Below are 22,291 nucleotides of genomic sequence, written 5' to 3'. Positions count from 1 at the left end.
TGCTTTAAAGCCTCTTTGTTAAGAAAAAAAAAAGTTAGTTAGAGTAAAGTTAGTGTTGAGAAAACAACAACTGGAAGATAAAACGTGTTAAAAGGGGGAAGCACTATTTTAATTTATGTAAATACTGTTTTAATAAAATAAACTACAAGAAAACTTCAAAGTTTATGATGACAGTTGAACCTAAGAGGCCTTTTTTTTATTCATAGCCAATTCCATCCCTCCCCTTCTCTCTCTTCCTGCTCTCACCTGTGAATAAGCCCTGATTAGGTGGGGAAAGTGCAGCGGGGTCTGCTCAATCTGTCACTCACTCTACATCTCCATCTTTCAGCCAGCATTTTCTTTCTTAAGTCACACTGACTGGAAATGCCAAATTGTCCCTGCTGTCAGTATAAACTAGTTTATTGATGAATGGAGGGCATGGGGAACATTTGTGGCGTATGAGCCTCTAGACATGGAGATGAAGGAGAGGTGCAATGAATAAAGTGGTAATTGCTAGGAGTGCAGACACTTGTTCTGTTGACTGCAAGGGATTAGAATCCACTCATGGGTTTTGATATTTGCTCTCTTTTTCTTTTTGTTGCATCTTCAAACTAAATAACAGAATATACACCCTTTCAGGATAATATCACAAACAGTTTACAGTATATCATATCTACAAAAAAATGAAACAGGCGCTTTTTGTAATTCATAGGTTAAAGTTTAATTTTTTAAGCACTTCAGGATTCTCTGTTTTCTTTTAATATTAATAGAATGTGACACAGGAAATCTTTTCTCTCAGTCACTATAAAATGTAGTAAATCAAGAGAATGTGCAGTTTGGGTTATGAGGGATCTTCAGACTTTTAAGAGGCAATTTGTAAATAAAGAACAAGAAAATACATAGTCATCGAAATGAACTCAGATCTGCTTATCTAAAGCCAGAGCGTGTTTTAAAAGTTTTGAAAAACCTGAGATGTAAAAAGGTATCCAAAACTCACTGCAAAACTGGAATTTTAAGGACTACTGTAAATCTCCATAACAACTATTCCTCACCATTTGCATGCCAAGAAAAAGCTTTTTCTGTCCTACCATGCCAAATGTGCTGAGTTTTTAAAATGCAACTTAAATTCCAATTCAAATTGTTTGCTTTAAAAGGTGAGTGTAGAGTGAAACAAAGGATGGGTGTATATTAAAGGGACACTGTTAAGTATGTTGGAGGATCCTCCCTTTTGCTGTATTAAAATGGATATTAAATAAAAACAGAAGTGGTTCACTAGAATCAAAATCAACAGTCCCCAGGCTTTAATCATAGAAAAAAACTTGTAAAGTGAGCAAAAAGATGAGTAACAAAAATATTGTATTCCCTATATTGTATTGTCTATTTGACAGAGATTGGTAATCTGAGAAAACTAACAGATGAACATTTGACTTCTAAAAGAGGATTTCCCCCTTGAATTGAAAAATAATACTGAAATTAAAAGAATATTTTTCCTGTGTGATAATGTAAGAGGAAAATTATTTAAAGCTTTTAACCAGAAAGGCCAATAACTTTGAATGGCGTATTTGAAATATTGTTTTTCTCAGTATCATTTTAAGACTTTGCCTCTCTGTGAATTTGAGTGAAGCTCGTTAAAAGACACAGCTCAGACCGGCCTACCCGGTGTTGGAGAAGCAGTTCCAAAGTCCCTGGCCGTGACTCCACAACAATCGGTTGAAGATGCGGTTAAAAAGCCGATAGAGGTGCAGGCTCTCTACATCGGGCTCCCTCCAGATCCGCTGCAACGCTGAGCGGACATTTGTGCGAACGATGTCCAACACCTGAGGCAGCCAGGAAGTGAATGTGAAATGAAGAAAAAATGTCACTTTAAGTTCAGAGTTGTACTAACAAGAGAGTTGAGTTTTTGTAAAGTAGATGAAGGTGTTTCTTATTTATATGCAGAACTTGGCATTTCTTCCTATTCTAATTTCTCCTGGTTTTTCTTCCCCGTTGATCACACCATAATTTTTCCAATCACGGCTCTCAAATTTGCTCACCAACAAAGAGCAAGCTTGCATTTATGAATAACTTCAGTGAAAAATACAAATTCAAAAACACAAACAGGAGCAAAGCTTTAACAAAAATTTACACTCTCTAATGACTATGTGAGCAGTTTTGTCACTGCTTTCATAGAAGTGTTCATGCAAAGATATGAAGCCAATGTCTCCTTTTTGTGTATGCGGCTGAGCTACAGGCAGGACAAAAAAACCATTGGGGCATATAGTGGAGAGCCTGGGAGAGGACTAATTGCTGCACCGATGTCAGTCTTGGAGATAAGGTGTCAGAAGTTCCTGGGCGGTCTGCAGACACCTGCGCCAGGCTTCCATCTTCCCCTCTTCCTTTTTCCTATTCCTTCCCACCTCACAACATTCTCTTTTTCCCTTTTCCTCCCCTTTTCATCCCAGCTCAGAGCAGTGCTGAGGCTCTTTTGACTTTGATTCCTTGCTCCTCATTACTGAAGTGCTTGTCCGTCTGTGCATCCGCACGATGTGTGTTTGTTTTCGATGCAAAAGTAGTGAGATTTCCCCACAGCAGCATGAGGCGAGCAGGGCATGCATGCGCTCTCAGACAAACTGATAGATGAGTAAACACACAGATATGTTTTGGTATGGTAATCAGACGGCAGAGCAGTGGGTGCTACGTTCCTGACCTCTGCCTGCTGCTCATTAGGCTGCTTCACTCCAAATAAACATGAGCTCACGCCACCGAGGCCCACAGCTGAGCACAGTGGATCACAAAGCAAAGGCTGAGAGATCACATCATTATTGACACGCCTACCGGATGCCATTTCACGGCTTGTCCCCTCTTCTGTTTTGTTTACATCTTTTTTGGGGTGAATCTACCTCCCGTGGTCTGACATGGTAATGATGTTCATGCTTGTCATGTTTCTTTTTTCTTCCCTTTTCTCTAAAGTTTGATTTGGGGATTATGTTTTGTGGTTTTTAAAAGTTGTTGAAAAGCTTTCAAAGAAATAGGTAGGCGCCATGACATTTTGTCATGTTGGGTGGTTTTAACAACGTCCATTCTGCACAGGGCGACAGTATAGGAGTCCTGACAGCAAAGGCCATTTATACAGATGTCAAAAGATAAATGGGCCCCATTTTTAACACTTTTAGACCTAACATAAAAAAAAGGCATTATCTTGGTGAATTGTGGCTGAAAGATAAATGTGTCCCATGTTTAACTCTTTCAGAGCTAACATAAAAAAAATGAAGCATTACTTCAGAGAAATGTTTCTGAGACAGGGTTCAAAATAAACCTCTTCCTTTCATCCTCCAACAGAAAACTGAAAGTTTTTCACCGAAAAACATTTCCACACATGTATTCACCTAAAGCAAAAATTTAAACTTGCTCAAAACTCTACTAATCTTTGAAATAATTTTCCAGGACACATGTAAACAGATTATAAAATATTCACTTTATTCAAATTTTTACTTTTTTCATAAAATCATAATATAATTTACTGTCCTACTAACTCAGATTTGTGAACAATGACAGTCATATTGGTTTTATTAAGTGATGTACATAAACAACACAAGGGTTAATTAGGACGTTTTTACTGCCCACATGGATGGAGACACCAAATTATTGCTCTAAAAAATGCAAATAAAAAAAAAATGACAAAAAGCATGTTTCTAATGATTTTCTTGAACCTTTAAAGAAATGTAAAGACATTAAATGTCTGTCAAAATGTTGGCGGGCAACCTGTTTCTGAAATGTTTTACTATATTCAGTATTATATTTTCAAAAGTAGTTCCTTCCTTTTGTTTCCCATGTTTCTTCTAACTTTTGCTACATTTCCAAAGCAGTTTAGTTGATCAAATCCAGGACCTGTTATAAATTATCCTTTGGATTCATTTCTTGTGCTAAATTACTTCAGATTTTAATTGAATTGTTCGCTGTCTTGCTTAAAAGTGAACTTTCACAAGATTTTAAAAGTCTCTAGGAGATTGCCCTCCATGTGTGATCTGTCTGCTTGTAAAGCAGACAGCATGAACTATGGTTCTATTTACTTTAGATTAGGGACACTCTGCCTAAAGAAGAGCAGTAAAATATCTTGATGTCATGTTCATGAGTTGTGGAGAGATGGGCAGGCAGATTGGGGCCTCCTAAGCAGTAATACACCATCTTTCCAGTCTATGTCCCAACCCTGATTAATGGTCTCTAGATAGAGGTTCTGAGCAAGAAATAATAATCTGGAAACAAGTGACTATACATAAACTTTCCTCTAAGGTGGACTGTACTCAGCTTTAGAGATAGGACAGAAAGCTCTGTCTTCTGAAGAAAGATCCAAGTAGAGTTGCTGCACCTTTGCATCAAAGGGTTCAATTGAGGTATTTTGAACATGTGATCAGGATCCCTCCTGGGTGTCTAGGTGTTTTCCAGTCATGTCCCAGTGGGATAAGGCCCTGAAGCAGACCCGAGTTTTGCTGGAGGGACTGTATCCCTTCTGGCCTAAGAATGACTTGTGATCACTTATAATGAGCTGCAGAAGGTCACCAGGGAGAGGAATGACTGGGTTCCTATACCAAAACCAGTATTTGCCAACTTGCCCATTGCTCTCAGAAAAAAACTCAAGAAACTGGATGCATAGGTGGAGTTTTAACTGGGGGCTCTAATGGTTTTCTTTTAAAACTACCATCCTATCATCAGCATTTTAGGACTACAAACCTAGTAGATGTCCTGCAAATTCATTCTCCAATGTTCAATTGATAATCTCAGTTGTTTGACCCTAAAGACTTTGGTGACTACAGCCCAAGTTTATCAATCTATGGTCAGTCAAGTGGGCTCCTTCAGGTTTCTCAGACAACATGGGTTTTAGAATAAACACTTTGACATTATGGTTTCTATATTTCAGTGGCAGATGTACTTCCTCAGATGACTCAGACTCCAATGGACTAGTAAAAAAAAAAAAAGTCTCTTCTACCAGAAACCTGTCCATGCAAATAAACAATTAGCCCTCCTAAAAACTGCATGTAAAATCCTTCCTTATCTAACCCATGTTCAGCAGTATTGGTGTGAGCATCTTCTTTTAGGAAAGATTACATTAACTGTCCCAGAGTAATACTTTTGCAAGGCACTGTATGTATATACGAAATAAATGAATTGAAATGTATCTAACTCAAGCGGAGGTATACTGAAGCTTGGATTGCGCTTTGAGACTCACCTTCCTCTGTTTGGTTGAGTCCAACTTCACCAGCCAATAAGATGCCACTTTTGATTTATGGTACTTCCAGTTGTCAAGAATCTGTGTAGGGAGTATGAGTGTTAGAGCGTTTTAAATGTCTGCTGCAAAAAAGGAGATATTGTATCTAAGACCATTTTATGAGATGTAAATACATAGTTGGTAGAGACTTATGGTTACATGTCAGAAGAGAAAGTAGAGAAAAATGAGGAGAAACTAATTTAACATATTAGGTTAAAGAAAGCTAAACATCAACAACAAAATAAAAAACATTCACCTTTTTAGAAAAATGATTGTCATCCATTTATTGATGGACTCATTCCAAAAAACCTATCACGTCCTGAAATCTGCAGTGTCGCTAGGTTAGTATCTCCCTGAAGAAGTCATTGACTGCATAATGTTGCAGAACAGCAGTCCTTTATGTACAGTATGCAGGACCCCTCCGTGGATTGCCTCTTATTTTGAAATTGATCAGAATCGCTTTACTCTCCCCATGTCTGACTTCCTGTGAAGCTCATCTGGTTTTCAGAGATTGGTGCATTATTTTGTCATCTGTCAAAACAAGACTCATTCCATATATCTTATGGATGACAGAGGGGAGCTTTGCATCAAGCTGCAGTGCAACAGAGTTGGTAAAGATTAACCTCACTGAGTGGAAAAGCTTCTATTTGTGATGGATTGGAGGACGCATGGACTAAGGAGTCTATATGAATGAATAGTCTAATCGTTTCACCCATCCCTCAAATTGGTCCTCATTATGATAGAGTTCCATCTTCACAACAGACTGTTTAATGCTGCATATTACAATGTGTAGTGTTATCTTGCTGTTAGGGCTCTCAGGGTCCTGTCCTCTTGCGCCTAATTAAAGAAAGCATTTTACCTTTATTGATATATACTTGTCTAATTCTCTCCTGGCATCAGAGTTCAATTTTTTTTCACATTAGTATTTGTGAATCTCATAACAAAAGTTCTTTGAAATGCTGAAAGCTCAGAAAATAAATCCAATTTATAAGAGCTATACTAAAAGAAGCATGTTTTGTTTTTATGTTGGATTATTCTAATTTGCTTCCTTGCAGCACCAGAATGACTCTGTTCTTTCACCCAATGCTGCTGTTATTGAGTTGATGGTACAAGATTCTCTGTAAAGATAGCTCACAGTGGAAAGCAATCCACCTTTTGGTTCTCATACACAAGTATGATTGGGTTTCAAATATCTGAAAATTCTGTAGGTACAGAATGTAGTACAAAAACAAGTGTGAAACTTCTCTCTGTATCCATGTGTGCAACAAAAGACGAAGGTATTAAGCAAAAGATTAAGGCAATTTACTCAGATACAAACATGTATTAAGCCCAATTAAAACTTGAACTTTTAACTACCGTATTTACCGGACTATAAGCTGCTCCTTTTATGCCAGGCTTTGAACCATGCCGCTTATAAGAAGGTGCAGCTTTCCTGGGGATTTTTCCTAACCACCAGAGGGGGCTAATTTTCATTTAGCACAAGAACAAGCCAGCACCAGGCACAGTGGAGAACAAATGTCCCAAATTCATATATTTTGACATTTATTTGCCTCATTAAAGCTGCCGAACCAATTAAGAGACTGGGCTCAACTCCTGTAGAGCTGAAATAAAGATCTGACGAAGCCTCATATTTCTGTAAAAGCTCTTATTGCTGCGAGCCAGCAAGCTAACAGGAGCTAGCATTCTTCTTCTTCCCTACTCTAGTGGTGACATGTAGAGCTCCCCCTACAGGTTTGATATCTACAGTTCAGTAGATATCAATGGCTTACAGCCCAGGGCTGTTTATTTATGTAAGTTTCCAGTTTAAAAAAAAAAAAAAATCGGTGGGTGAGGCTTAAAGTGAGGTGCGCTCTATAGTTTGGAAAATACGATATGACAAAAAGAAAGCTAGGTGAACACATCGGTTTCCATGGTGCTTAACGCCGGAAATCCCAACTCTTTGAAGTCAGTGTTAAGCCAAGGAAAACATTATTTGATTAATCTGATACAATACATTTCTCTGCTTTTTGTTTTACGAAATAAGAAAATATGCATACAGTGCAGAGAAAGCGTTCAAAATTCATATTCAAGACAAAGTGATATTTTATCTCAGTAAGAAAGATCATAAAAATACTTTTTGTTTACTTAATATCTGAATCAGAATGTGAAACAATTTTTTCAAAGAGCAATCTATATCAAGCTTCATTTCCATTAAGTTTGATTTTAATGGCTTACATGCATTGAAAACAAAAAATGTATTTCCTTTTTAACCAAGGCATGCAGAAATGTCATAGACTGCAGAATCATTAGGACTGCTGACTTAACAGGTGTCCTGTAGACTTTCAGTAGTACCCTTCACAGGGAAGATGAGCCCCAAAAAATGTTGTTAATGAAGCTGACTACAGACATATTAAGTGGCAGTTAAAAGAAAGAAGACGGTGTGCAGAAAAAGATGCATATGCATCAGAAAAACCCTTAAATAAGCTTTGAGCTGTAACACTGAGTTCTGCTCACCTAATGCAAGAGTTTTTTATTTTTTGCCGTTACTAAACACATAGTTAACCAATTTAAAGGACATAAGAAAAAGTCAGTCCTTAATAGTAAACTTATAAGTAAAAGTCTTCTAGTTCACTCTAAAATGCTTATGCTCTAAAGATTTATGCCTGTTCTGTGTCACTGCAACATCTAGCCTTCTATCTTTGAATAAGATTTTTTTTTAGCCAAGTGGAGAGGATGTAACACATCTGTTTGAATGTGACACCGAGGAATAATTGAACCAGCCCAGGTGTGCTTTTTTGCAAATATTTCAAATGCATCCTTAAAGGACAAAGCAGCTCAGCTTCCTGGTGGTATTTTTGACACTTATCCTTGTCAAGAAAGTGTGTCTGGTTTCTGTCCATTCTGCCCTTTGGAAAGGTGGCACAGACACAAGAGACTGAGAAGGGCATTGGCAGTTAATAGAGAGCACAATAGACTAGTTCACACTGCCTTTACATTATGGATGTGCCTTTTCTGTCACAAATTTAAGAGGAGCTGATTAGTTTCCTTGGTAGCCTTATTGTATGGGAGTTCAACAAAGCATAGCATTTTTTATAGGCTGATTTAAACAACGTTGAGCAGATGAAATAATAATAATGATTAAAACCTCCACCAAAATCAAAGAATAACCTCAATATTTCCTTTAATTATAAGTGATGGGATTAATAACCAAAACTGGAAACCTGATGGTTTCAAACATACAAAAATTATCTTTGCAAACATCAAATCTGCAGTCAGTTTCATTCATATCCACAGTAGATATGTAATAGCTTCTCTGCTGATTTTTTGCAGATATAAATGAATTGTGTGATGGGAAATAGTAGTATTGGATTGCCAGCCCTAAGAAAGGCTGTTGCTGGGGTCATTTCAGTGGAGGAGAAGAACAGCTGACAGGCTGTTGTAAAGTACAGTGAGGAGGTGAACTCACTACTCAATATTGATACCAAAATATGATTTTTTTTCCCCATAAAATAACACATAAATGAACAACCTAGCTATAGTAAAGCTTGTACCCACCTCATCTAGCACTGCCTCAGCCTCCTCCTCAGTTTTCCCAGGAAACCTGATCCGCATTGCGGTAAGTGCAGACAGGGTCTGGCGCACCAATTCAGCCTCCTGCTCCTTCGTCCTCAGATTAATGAGGGGATCACCCTAAAAGTCAACAAACAAGTTAAAAAGACTAATAGGATACAATCAGATTATTGACATAAATGTTGTGTATGTAGGCTCAAACAGACACCACCTAGTTAATGTTGGGTTCGTTGGTATTTAGTAAGGTTAACAGAAACAACAAGGTTTTTTTTTTGCCGTTAACAAGATCACTGATCTCCGGGAGCTTATCTAAAATTGGTCGACCCAGGCCGAATCAAATCTTCAGTAGAAATTACGCTGATGCCATTTCAGAGGTGTTAAACATTAAGTGGATAAATCCAAACATTACAACTACAAAATATGCATAAAGCCCACTTTGGGCTATGAATCAACACTGCTACTACATACAGGTCAAGGCAAAATGTTATCTCACTTCATGAAATACATTAAGAATGAATACAATCATAAAGGAGTTAGAGAAGTCTTTAACATAATGTAAGGCAATAAAAAGTTTCAATATTTCAAACTGTAATTATAGGAAAAAATGGTGGAGCTGGGCCTCTATTCAATTCAAATGGGCTCTGCATTAGTTTTTCAAATAAAAATTGGCATTTTTAATAGTTAATTAGGTTCCTTAAAAACAAAAAAATGTTCAAATGCAATTTAAAAGCCAAAACCTAACCGAAAAATCTAACATTCATGCCCACAATGTGTATGCTGTATGTAAGCTTCTGACCAGTACTATCAATTTGTTAGCATTTGTTCAGCCCGGTTTCAGTTTTTTCAACAGTATCCAGAGAATCAGGGGAAAACAGGGGGAACCTCCACATATATAATAGGAGCACATATAAAAGTCACTAAGTTGGGCCACACCAACCTTGCTTGTCTATTTAAGTCAGTCAGCATATTTTATAATCAAACAGATATTAAGTTTGTATGAAGGAATGTTGCAAATCCTACTAAATTAGAGTGGATGGTGCCCAGGCTGCTGCTGTGAGGCACACGTTGGGTGGAGCCACTGCGGCTCAGCGAATGTGAGCGAAGCGTGGCGGAGCTTGGCCTGGCGAGAGGCATTGTCAGCGGAGACGGCCTAATGGACAATACTCGCATCTCACTGGGTGACGGAAGGGATGCAATGGACCGAGGGCAAGAGATAGAACGTCTGATTGGACCCGAAAGAGTTGGGGACACAGAGGGTGCGATGCTGGTTCTGATAGGCTTGATTGGAGGTTTCCAGTGCATTCGACCTATAAAAAAAACAGAAGGAAAAGAGAAGATTGTCCTGAGAAAATTCCCTTTCATTCTCTGGGTTTTTCATGATATCTCTGTCAAGCTTTTAAGCTCTCTTGTTTGCTATGGATCAGTTGGTGCATACATCATGAGATGAAGTGTGACACACTGACCCAGCAGTCGGGCTTTTGTGTTAGAAGCAATTCTGTTTCTTGTATGGAATCCCAGAAACTTAGCCGAAATCTGGCTCTTGTCTGGTCTGGGGATAGATTAAGGAGCAGAAGCAGAAACATAGGATACAGGTGTAAGCTTGCTAAAAGCTTAAAGTCAAAGCCTCGGAGTCTTTTCATAAACCGGGACACTATTCTAGCTTGTCTATCGGCCAGTGTAATGGTGTGCGTCCATTGTAAAGAAATCTTACAAGGATTTCTCTGTGTGTTTTTGTATGACTGTTGACTGTCTCCCAAGGTTTAGTCAGTGCCAACTGTGAGTATTATGGGGCTTAGTTGTAGCGGTCCTTTGGTCGCTCGGTATAGAGAGGGACTTGGCAAGATTGCAGTCTCTCTCTGCACAGTGAATTCATTTTTCATGATTTCACTTCTTATTCTGTGACAAATTAAATGGGTTAATCCAAGACTCATCTCACTTAGTGCCATAACTTAGCCCACAATGCAACCAGAGAATTTCTCAGCCAAGGTCAATGCACTGCCTTCTATGCAAGGTACTCTCTTTTCTCGCTTTGTTTCTCAGTTGACACATGTGATTTTGCTATCTGAAGGGAATGTATTAGGCTTATCATTATTGCTATAAAACAGTATGATTCAACAACAACCCTTGTGAAATTGTCAAGGTGTTTTACAAAGGTTCTCTGCTTCTTTTTCAGTAAAATCACTCCTATTCATGCCTGAGTAAATTCTTAGTCATCCAGGTCAAGTCGAACACAAGCAGTCTGCTCTATGATGTACTGGTCACATGTCCAGGGTGTACCTACACCCTGCCCAATTACAGATCATGATAAGCTACAGCATCCCAGGGAGCCTGACAAAAATGCAGGTGTATATAATGAGTTGACGGAGGAAAGCAGTAGTTCTCAAAGAGAGAATCAAACTGAGTTAATTGGGTAACAGTATCAGTCATGGGAAGAATAGAGAAAAGCCCACAGCATTATGTAAAAACAATGTCACATAAGATAAGTAATCAATAGCAAGACACTGGCATTCAGAAAAAAACTAAACCTAAACCTAAAAAACAAGGCAAAATTATAACTGTTGAATGAGGCTCCCCAAAAGTGATAGAAACAGTGGATGAGCTGCAGTATTTTATTTTTTTTTTTAACAAATATAGGTTGTTTTCAAACTGGACTGATAACCATCCTCTCTGTTTACCATATGTCTGAACTATGAAGCAAGGCGATAAGGTCACAGATCTTTCTTCTAAAGTTCACATCAAAACCTGACTAAAGTCACTCTAATGTCTGTTAGTGAACTCAAAAAGAAATCTTGGTGTTATTATTATTTTTTTATTAGGACCTGTCATTTAAATCTCTTGTCAAAGAGGTTTCTAAAATTTACATCTTTCATCTGCGGAAATTTTTTGAAATATCCTGTCCAGGGTTGATTCTAAGAAACTAGTCCATTTGTTACTTCAAGGCTGGACTATTGTAATTCTTTACTATCAAGAAGTCAACAAACAGAAGTTAAAAGCCTTCAGCTGATCCAAAATGCTGCAGCCAGAGTTGTGATGGAAATTAAAGAGAGATCATATCTCTCCCATCCTAGCTTTTCTTCATTGGCTTCCTATTGAAACCAAAATATAATTTAAAATCCACTTTCTCATATATAAAGCCTTAAATGGCCAAGCTCCATCTTATATTAGACATATGATTGTTCCTCTTTCTTCCTAACATAGCACTTTGCTCTCAATCTGCAGGTTTACTAGTGGTTCTTAGAATTTCTAAAAGTAGAATGGCAGATCTTTTAGTTATCAGGCTCTTCTCCTGTGGAACCAACTACCAGTTTTAGTCCGTGAGGAAGACACCCTGTCTACTTTTATGGGTAGGTTTAAAACTTTCCTTTTTGATCAAGCTTATAGTTAGAGTGGCTCAGGTTATCCTGAGCGATCTCTAGAGTTATGCTTCTATAGGCTTAGACTGCTGGAGGACATAGGAGCCCCTTTTTCATCATTCTGCTTCAATCTATCTCTATTCTCCCATTCTGCAGAATCTGTTAGTTCAATCTCTAATGCTATGCTTTCTATGCTTTTTCTCATAATAGCTTTACCTCGTCTGTTCCTGTTTGGCTGTGTTTAAGGTGAGTCGGACAATGGGAAGTTTCAAAATGTTTAATGACAAAAAAAATAAAAAGTAAAAATACTCCTTCCACTGGCAAATCATCTTACTTACCTTCTAAAATTAAGGGTAAATAAACTTGATTTAAGACACTTTTACTCAGTTCTAGATCGTTTTTGCAGCATGTTAATCATTGTTGCTTTTATTGTTATTGGTAGACAAGAGGTTCAGTGATAGTTATAGTCATGGAGATGATGCAGAGGGATAGCATAATACTAGTGGTAGGAGGAGAAGGTGTTGAAAAAAAATAAGATAGAAAAGTAAGACAGTAACTAAGAAACCATGCTTAAAAAACATAGTGACACATAGAAATCACGTTGGCAGGGCTAAGGTGCAACTGCCAACATAGAATTATATTAATCTCCAGGATTGTAATACAAACATTGGCTCGTTGACAACTAAAAACAGGCCAGAGAAAATGTTTATTGCACATTTATCTTGAATTTCCAAATATAGCTTCTTTTTAAAATAACCTGCTCATTTAGTAAACCTTTAACAACAGAAGATAGTTTAATTAAATTGGTACACAAAAATTTACTGTTGGAATTAATGTTTTTTCTACAGCAAATAAAGTATTTGTGTTAAAACAGGATTACATCCATACTGGGATTGTTTAAAAGGCCTCTTCAAACCAAGCTTTCATCTTAGTTAAAATGCTAAGTCAGACAAAAGCAGTTCTGAAAAACACTGGAGAGGTGAGAAAATAATGAAAAGAGAGAGACAGATAAAGAAATATAGTGAGAGAGATATAAATACATTAAAAAACAGTCAAGGTAGATAGAAACTGAACTGTTGCAGATAAGTCAGTCTTGACCCAAACCTTAAGAAAAATGTTTCTTTAAAAGTTAGACATGTTAGCAGTCCTTTGTGTAAAGTAGTCAATGTGAGCTCAACAGAGGGAGGATCTAAGCAATGATCTTTGTAAAGTAAGTTTCTGTCAGTCAGTCAAGAAAAAGCCATAAGGTTACTTCCAAACAGTTTGGAGCTGATCAATCCAAAAACAGAAGAAAAAAAAAAATTCTCACATCAATAAAATATCAGAGAGAACTGCCAATCTTTCAAAACAACCTTCGGTAGTAACATCTAAACCCTCACAGCTCCCTGTTTAATGTTAAGATGTGGCAATGATATAATTTAAAAAAGAGTGGCTAAGCATTGCCTGATAGGATAGATGTACAGTCAGATCTTAAAGTCGTAAGGAAACGGCTGTTTCAACGGTTGCAGTTCCGAATTCTCCTGAGTGGTGCCCAAATTCCCACAGGGGAATAAAGTGAATGTGATTGGTCGATTATCAAGGGGGCAGGATTGTTGTGGAGGCAGGTTTGCAAGCAAGTTTGGTTGTGACCAAGCAGGTTTGCAAGCATGTTTGGTTGTGACCAAGCAGGTTTGCAAGCATGTTTGGTTGTGACCAAGCAGCCCTTAGCAACGGCACTGTCAAGGAACGCTATGGACAGCGGAAACATGCAAGAGGAGGAGTTTTGTGTCAGAGGTTTTGGATGAGTCTCCTCCGTTATACAATTTTATTTAGAGGAGGAAAGCGGGGACAAAGATGTTGTGAAAGAAGACCAGGGCAGCAGAAGCTCCGTATGGTGTAGAAGGCTTACAGTCGTACATGTTTGAGCCCTTGCCTCGCAATGCTGCCAGTTCTGTAGCTCTACGCCTGCCGAAGACACAGATGTCATTCCCCGTGAACACTGGGACGTAACTCAATGGTATTATTCTTATTTCAACCGTTGCGTATATTAGCTGCGACATATGAATCAGGATGCAATGACCAAAAAAATTTGATTGACAGATGGCCATGGATATTTGATTGGCCGAATTTAGGTGTACAAGCCGACATATAACTAACTGGCCTGCATAAAATAACGGAAAAAAACACAGATTTTAAGACAGGATTAAAAAAAAAATATAAAAATTTTCTAACTTTTGGTACAATATGGTCTGATAAAGAATACAATTATATAAACATGTTTAAGCCAGAATGATTTGAAATTTAAATATGACTTCCCTACGACTTTAAGTACTGGCATGCAACAAAAACTGTCGGAACCTCCCGCTTATTGTGGCAGAGATGGCAAAAAATGTTCCAATTGTATAACAAAACGCTGTATGAGATTTGTTTGAATAGATTAGTCAGATTTTGGTTCTAATTAAGCCTTGGAGAACGACGTTAAAGTTTTTCAGAAAAGAAATATAAGCATAACTTGGGGTAGCAAAGTTTCAGCTGATCAGCTTGTGGGACTTCTGGTATGATGGTCCACAATGAAAAACAGTGCACGCTTAAAACTATAAAAAAAGTGTTATTTTTTTTATCTTTTCACCTTATTTTAAGACCAGGAGATTATTATTTTTTTTAATAAAACGTCACAAAACGAAGATCATTTATTTTCAGGTTGTAAATGAGTGATTATATGAACTTAGCAGAAGCTTTATTCATTGCAACATAATACGGCCATGTCAGACCCTGATTGTCCTTAGATGTACTGTAGGTTCAATACAGTGTCAAAAGGACAGAGATTTAGGTCATAATAGCTTCAACTTGTTGGTGCAGTTACATTTAGTTGGTAGTAAAAGTTTTTTTCAGTTTTATTTCTGGAGGTTTTACTTATAGATTTCATGTTTCTGGGTCTTTTAATTCAATAACTCATATCAGCTCATACATCTGCTCAAGAGGTCAGCTCATACATCTGCAGATATGTTTTATTTTTGATGATGTTATGGGATATAGCAAAACAGATAAGCTGTACCGTCACAATTGGTCATGTTGGAAAAACTGTAGGAAATGAACTTTTAACACTTAGCTGCAGTGAGGTCTATCTGCTAATTCATTCTGTGTGCTTTTTCATGTAATTACTGTCCTATTTACTGCCAACTGTTTATTTGATTTTGCACCAGTAGATTTAGTTTTTGACTTCATCAGCCTAAAATTCATAAACTTTTTATTTCATACAAAGCAGCTTGCAGCTTAGTCTAGAACAGCAGTGCCCTTTTTTAACAGTGATCTTAGTTCACTCTAAGGGTTTTGATTTTCCTCCTGAAATCTTTTACTTCTTCTTGTACTAATATTTTTTTCATGTCTCTCGGGGTCTTTATGGTACCTGGTAACTGCTTTTTTGTCATATGTTATAAACGGACGAGTTAGCAAACACAAAACAGAAAACAAGAACCTTGTCAGAGGACACACATTCCTCTCCTAATAAGGTTGTGCCAAACACCTTTGCCCTACCTGAACGCTCAGCCACATTCCTCTCCTTGCTCTCACTGAGGTCATAGGAAACCTTCTTTTCGCCTCTCTTTTCTCTGCTTCTCCCTGCTCCTCCTTTCCTCCTCTCATCTTCCTCTTCATCGGAAGACAGGCAGGAATTATCAGCACTGCTGCCACTGGTGAAGTCACCAAGGTAGTCTGGTCGTTGGCGTCTTGGTGTCTGTCTGTATTCTGGCATGGCGGTCAAGGGCTGGCAGGAGCAAAAAGCAGACAATCAGCACACATAGTAAACATAGGAAAACAATATAGAAAATACACTGACTGACCCTTAAAATGTTTTACTGGATTACAATAAAACTGAAACTATTTCTATGGTATATTATGCACTGGTGGGTGGTCAGGGCCTTTAAGGCCTTCACTGCTGGCCTAAAATCTATCAGGAACACTAACCTACATTCACAACCTAACTGTATTAATTTATCCCAAACAATCCAAGTTCTCTTAATTTTGCAGTGTTTCTATTGGCTGTGCTTCTTCTAATAGATTTATGTGGTTGCAATATTTTTTGTCAAATCAGATTTCCGGCTCTTTATGTGGCTATGCCAATAAAATCTGCCCAGGGCCTTTGGCATGACCAGTGCTGGCTGATCTTCCCTTAACAATATTCGTGAGGAAGGTTTTCTTCAACCAATCAGATTTCAGATTTGCCCTACTGAACCAGCTGGAGGGCCCACCTAAATGTCATTATTCTCTGTCCTCTGATTGGTCTGTTATTTATTTTTTTTATATGTATTTATGATTACTGTACAATATCAAGCATTTACAAGCACTAGACTCAAAATTCAAGCATTTTTTTTACCTTAAAAACATAACAGTAAAATTCAAGCATTTTAAGCACCTGTTTAAGCACCCTTTGCGCAAACCTTCTGAAGATCAAACCCTCAGTGCTATAAATTACAGTTTGCAATGTTTTAAAACTGCAAACTTTATGTTAACACAGCCATCCCGCATCTCCATATCAAGGTGGAAACCGGCAGTTTATTGATATTATTGTTTTGTTCAGCTCCATTCAGGCATCTGTTATGTCAGCCAATAAACTATGCGCTTGAAGTAGACACTTGGCTACTTATTCATATAGCTCGCTGCAACAGGGCTAATAGTGTAACGGAGGGCTGTAACGGAGATATGAAAAGTTTATGTTGTTTCGCACCATTGCGTTTTGCAATCCATGCAAGCTCTGCACAAACAATTCACACCAAAGTGAAATAGTCTATGGTTAAGGCAAAGACTCAGATCACAAACCTAATATTGTGAATATTGAAGCTAAAGGTTGCTCACTATAGAAGAGCAATACAATTTAAATAAATGGATAAAAATTATTTGCTGGAAGAATACCCATAATGACGTAACACTAAACCACTCAGATGAAAATAAACTCCTTTTGCAGCTTGATATAACCGATCTGTAGGGAATCCTCTAGAAGTCGCCCACGTCTAGAAACATTTCTATTAATTTAAGGATGTTCACCAAAACAGAGAAGGCCCTTTCTTTTATCTGTCTCCTCTGCCTGCATCTTCTCCAAATTGCAGCTGCCTTAATGATGTACAAAATACTATCAGACAAGTCATGAATTCACTTATTTGGTGATTTGGAGGATCATACTTCACTTATCAAATATGGATGAAATTACATGTAGATAAAAAAATTGGGGCGCAACATAATTAGCTGGATCAGACTTTAGTGAGCTGTTTAAGGACATTCTCCTGAATTTTTTTTTTAAAGGACATTGACATGTGATTGAACATTTTTAGTCCAAATAAAATTCCTAACATTATTAATGGCAGCAAGTGTCAGTGGGTGAAGAAAACAAAAAACAAAAACAAACATCCATGGGGTGATTCATTGCTGCAACATGGTAGACTAACTGGATTTCATTGTTTTTTGACAGGGCCCATAAAACATTCAAAGTGAAATCATCCACTTAAAAAAAAAATGTCAACAAGAGCATGAAAAGACAGCAGGAATGACAAGTAAGTTGATAGATGGATTTTTTGTTAAATGCACTCAAATGAAGATGGGGAACCAGTGCTGTAAATTATCTTTAACATAGAAAATAGTTCAAATGACAATGCAGTCAATTACTTCGTAACATCTATTGACAAACGTTTGGGGGGAGGTGATGCAGGAAGCTATACAACGTCTTTTTTTTTTCTGTTATCTCCCAGCTGGCTTCCAGAGTGCATCTAATAAAAACTTAGAAAGTCGCTTTCCCCTTAAACTACTGTAATGAGGACAAACCACAAGTGGTCATATTATCTTCAATAATTTTCCAACTTCCACAAGTTTGACATCATTGGAAAGCCTGGACTCCTCTCTTTCAGGATCTTTAAATATCTCAAAACAACCCCAGGTAGACCTACTGTAATGCTGGTTTTGCCGTGTACTTTCACATATGTCATAATGAATTTACTTTCTTAGAAGAAAAAGAAGCTACAAAAAATTGTTTGCCCTGCACTTCATAATTACTTTATGCTGCTTTGTCACATAAAATCCAACAATAATACACTGATTTTTCAAGGTACTGTTACGTCCACCAGGCTTGTTTGGTGGGGTAATATTAAAGGAGACAACACAAGGATTTTCTTAAATGATATAAATTATGTATTAAATGATATTAAAGAAATAAAACCTGAAAAGAGAATACCTGAAATAAGAAACCAAAATAGAATAATGAAAAACCCACAACTAACCAGAAGTAAGCAAAACAAACCTAACAAAACCAAACCATAAAATACAAACCAAATGGGGTTTTGAGGAGGGAAAGGAAAAAGCCTCCTCTCTGCTGCATGAATAGCAGCCTTAAAGAAGCAGAGCGCCAATCAGGGTAAAACAGAACACCTGCAGAGGGCCTGTCTCCTGAACCCTACAAGGAAAAATGGCAAAGACCCACTGCAGCCGTAACAGTACCATATGCAAAAATAAAATTAAAAAGAAAATAAAAATTAGCAAAATGTGAACTAAGTGATAGCTCGAGTTCAAAACCCTATCTCATGCTCACAAGGACATAGGTGTGGAAGGTTGTTCAAAGGGAACGATAGCCCAAAGTGTGTTCAGTTAATGTAATATCTAGTTAGACAATTAGTACCTCTCTTTGGACTCTGCCATCATATCATTATATCTGCCATTATATATATATTTTTAACATTGAACATCGATTATCAAAATTAATATGAAAGAGTATAGTAAAGGAAGAGAGATTTACTTATTCAACAGATGCTGATTGGCACCCATTCTTTTTGGAAAAACAATATGTAAAAGCCTGGGTAGAATAAAGCTATTGAGAAAACTAGGTTTCTATGACAGCATGTAGGTCCTATTAGACATGAATGGGAAAACGTGCTTATTTTTAAGTTTAAATGTAATGCATAACAGAAAATATTTATTTTATTTTAACATTTATATACTAGATGCCATTAAAAGGGGTCACTGTGATTACAATGATTAAGATTTTCTACATCCTGTATTCAGTTCTTCACTATGAGTCCATCTGAATTAATAAGCAGGAGGTGATAATAGGTCTAAAAGAGTCACCTCTGGGTAGTCATGTGGGTGAGTGATGGAGGAGGGTACAGACAGAACAGGGTACAAAAAATAGATTAAATACCGGAGAATATAGTAAGGGAGAGAGATTGGAACATCAGGTCTAGGGAATAAGACATACAGAGGGATAAGAAGAATCTCAACAGAAGAAAAAGTAGCACAGAGGTTGCAGACGTAAAAATGAACAAGTTAGGATACATTTTCATGTAAAGGAGGAATGAAAAGGGTGCATGATAAGACAGTACAGGGGTTGACATTAAAGATTTTTACCACTTGCCTTTCTGGCAAGTGACTTTCACATTTCATTTGCCCAGAAACAATTTTTAATTGCCCAGTATAATGTTTGATAAATATAGTTCCTAATATTCATTTTTGTATATATATATATCAATGAAACATGTTTGTTTTTTAAATGTTTTTTGTAATTCAGTATTTTTTAAGTTTACAGGTTCCTGGTGTGTATATGCATGCGTCAGATGATGAACTCAAGCCTACATTAAAGTGTTAACATGCTTTTCAATCCTTCCTGCACATTCTTTTCAAACTAAACTTTGCCTTAAACTGTTGTGTGCTTGGAAAAATAAAAATTGTAATGTTAAAAATCTAAAAAAAAAACTTGACAGGTTAAAAACGTAAGATAAATCACAAGACAGAAGTCAATGTCACAAATAAATAACTTTTATTTTAGAGTCACAGTATGTTTATACAGGATAATACTATTAATATAATGTGACTTTTCTAGAGAATCATTATACAGTTATTTTATACAGGGTTTCCACAGTCTTACATCATTTCAGAATTCCCTGACTTTTAACTGACTCAGGATTAGTTTTCCCTGACAAAATAAATGCATCCGTTTGTTGTTTTGGTAACTACATCAAAAGTACCGCTAGGTGGACAAAAATCATGCCATCTGGCGGAAAATCACCTGGCTTTTTCAAATCACGCGCCTTTTTCAAATCACGCGAGAATGTGTACAAAACAACAAAAATGGCGCCGACAACGCTTCTGGGTCATTTTCACCGAATGTCGGTGATTTTAATGTAATTTTGAGTTTTGTTTGAAAACCAAAAATCGAAGGACAAGAGAATATCAGCCACAAGTGTAAGAACAGTAAATCTAATTTAGCATTTGGAGAGAAACAAAATACAATTACGAAGGCATATAAGAACCCCTTGCCATAATTCTTCTAAACTTTATCTCCCTTCTGCCTTAACTTTCTTCATTGACAGAAACATCGATGCCATGTTTTTCCTTTGAATTCTGTCTGTACCTCCTCTAGTCGCACTGTTTCACATTCTGCTTGGTTCAGCTCCACCAGATGGCTTGTAAGCAGCTAACCCTGGAGAGGGAATCTATCCGTCACAGCACTTTATTTCCCCCTGTTATCGATGTCTTTCTCCATACATTCTACATCGAAGCTGATGGGCCCCAAATTAATTTGGACAACAGTGATAGTGTCTGAACAGTGTCTCATTTTGACACGGGCCTTACAAACATTGCGCTAAACTTCAACGTCTGCTCCCTAACACACTCCTCAAGTGTTCCAGTCAATTTAGCCCTCGAGAGAGCATTGATGTACACATCCGGAAAAAAAGAGGGATGGAGAAGTAAATGTGATGAGAGTGGAGAAATTTGATAGAGGGAGGAATGGGGGGAAATTGAAGGGTCTTACAGGTGGATATGACAGTGTAGAAGAAGAAGATGATGATGGACAGAAAGAGAGAAGGGAAGGGGGTGCAGGTAGGGGAGCGTAGGTGAAGGATGCTGACAGCTGTATCCCTAGGGATTTGGTCCCCTCTTTGGGCCTCGTTCTGATTCTTTCTTTTCTTCCAAAAGTTGATAAGAAAAAACTACCCCACACCGAATTCCACCTCCTTTTATTTCTCTGAACCACGTCCGATGTGCTTCCTCAGAGTGTTAGCTCCAGGCGTGTGAGAACATCTCTCCATTTCATTGTGGCACTCTTCTACTTTTTGAGCTCCCATGAGGCATCTGTACCCTGTTCACTCTCTACTTGGTTTCTCCCAACATTTCTCCCGTTCACCCACCTTTGGGCCTCTTTGCCTGGAGGATTTACCCATCAGCTTCTCGTCATCCAGCTCACATTGCTCCAGCAGATCCAGTATATCTTCTTCCTGCAGGTTAAATTATCCAGACACAAGTTAGATAAGAAGATGCTAATAGTAAACACAAAAAATGAATATTTTATCAGTGTAGCTTTACCCTTCGGATATTCTTATGGAGAACCAATTAAAATGCTTTGATACAAATTTAAAATGTTTGTGTTATGTCAAATGAGGTTCCATAGGATAAAAAATAAAGAGAAAGCTTAATTTCAAAGATGTGCACCTTGTTTGTGGAGGATGGAGAAGACAAACTGGCCTGTGATTTTTTGTTGAGCAGAGCTCATTGAGGCTGAATTGAAAAAAAAAAAAAAAAAATAGATTTATGGACTCTGCCAACAGGCACAAGCTTTGTCCAATTGGCAGCTGTTGAAATGCAGGTGAAAATTATTAATGTTGAGAAATGAGAAACTTACACTCACTGCTTAAATCCTAGGTGATTGTTGGTTGGCTGGTGGCTGGGCTGATTTTATTATACAATAAATGTCTGGGAGTGCATGAAGCCCGGATGGTAGAACATGCCATCCTGGACACAGATGGCTGAAATGTCATATCTTCATAAGTTGATTGACCTCCTATCTTTCAGTTTTTCAGTATGCTTAGATTGTGTTGACTATTTGTTCCGTAGAGTTCCTTGAAACCTTTTTATTTGTGATATAAAAATATATAAAAAAACTTCATCGAACTGGATTAACTGAAGGAGGTTAGAACACAATTAGAGAAAAGCAAAATCTGATGTTTTTGAACATCCTTTAATAATACCTGCAACACCTTTTACCAATAGGGTTATAGCTGAGGTGTTCTGCTACCCTTTTTCTAAGCCTAAAATAACAGTGGTCTCTGGCCATTTTTGTAGACATTCAGGGCCGGATCTATCAAAGGTTTGCATGTATAAAAACGTGAGCTATTTCACTGCAAACGCTAAAAAAATGTACAAACTGATCTATCAA

At 37.5% G+C, this 22,291-nt stretch overlaps 1 protein-coding gene across 3 annotated transcripts in view; it reads right to left on the bottom strand.

Annotated features, from left to right (window-relative positions):
* The window catches only part of ttll7 (tubulin tyrosine ligase like 7), a 105,403-nt gene that overhangs the window by 11,180 nt on the left and 71,932 nt on the right, over positions 1 to 22,291 (bottom strand). For all 3 annotated transcript variants that reach the window (XM_015378683.1, XM_015378685.1, XM_015378684.1), the window contains exons 14-19: positions 21,267 to 21,353; positions 15,637 to 15,865; positions 9,791 to 10,077; positions 8,756 to 8,890; positions 5,183 to 5,263; positions 1,636 to 1,796 (exon numbers count right to left, since the gene is read on the bottom strand). In XM_015378683.1, coding sequence (XP_015234169.1) covers positions 1,636 to 1,796; positions 5,183 to 5,263; positions 8,756 to 8,890; positions 9,791 to 10,077; positions 15,637 to 15,865; positions 21,267 to 21,353 — 980 coding nt within the window. The remainder of the gene's footprint in view (positions 1 to 1,635; positions 1,797 to 5,182; positions 5,264 to 8,755; positions 8,891 to 9,790; positions 10,078 to 15,636; positions 15,866 to 21,266; positions 21,354 to 22,291) is intronic.

The sequence above is a fragment of the Cyprinodon variegatus genome, unplaced genomic scaffold (genome assembly GCF_000732505.1).
Source record: "Cyprinodon variegatus isolate N-32 unplaced genomic scaffold, C_variegatus-1.0 Scaffold176, whole genome shotgun sequence".
Classification (NCBI taxonomy): Eukaryota; Metazoa; Chordata; class Actinopteri; order Cyprinodontiformes; family Cyprinodontidae; genus Cyprinodon; species Cyprinodon variegatus.
Note: the sequence above shows the minus strand (reverse complement) of the source record. Positions and strands in the feature narration are given on the sequence as shown.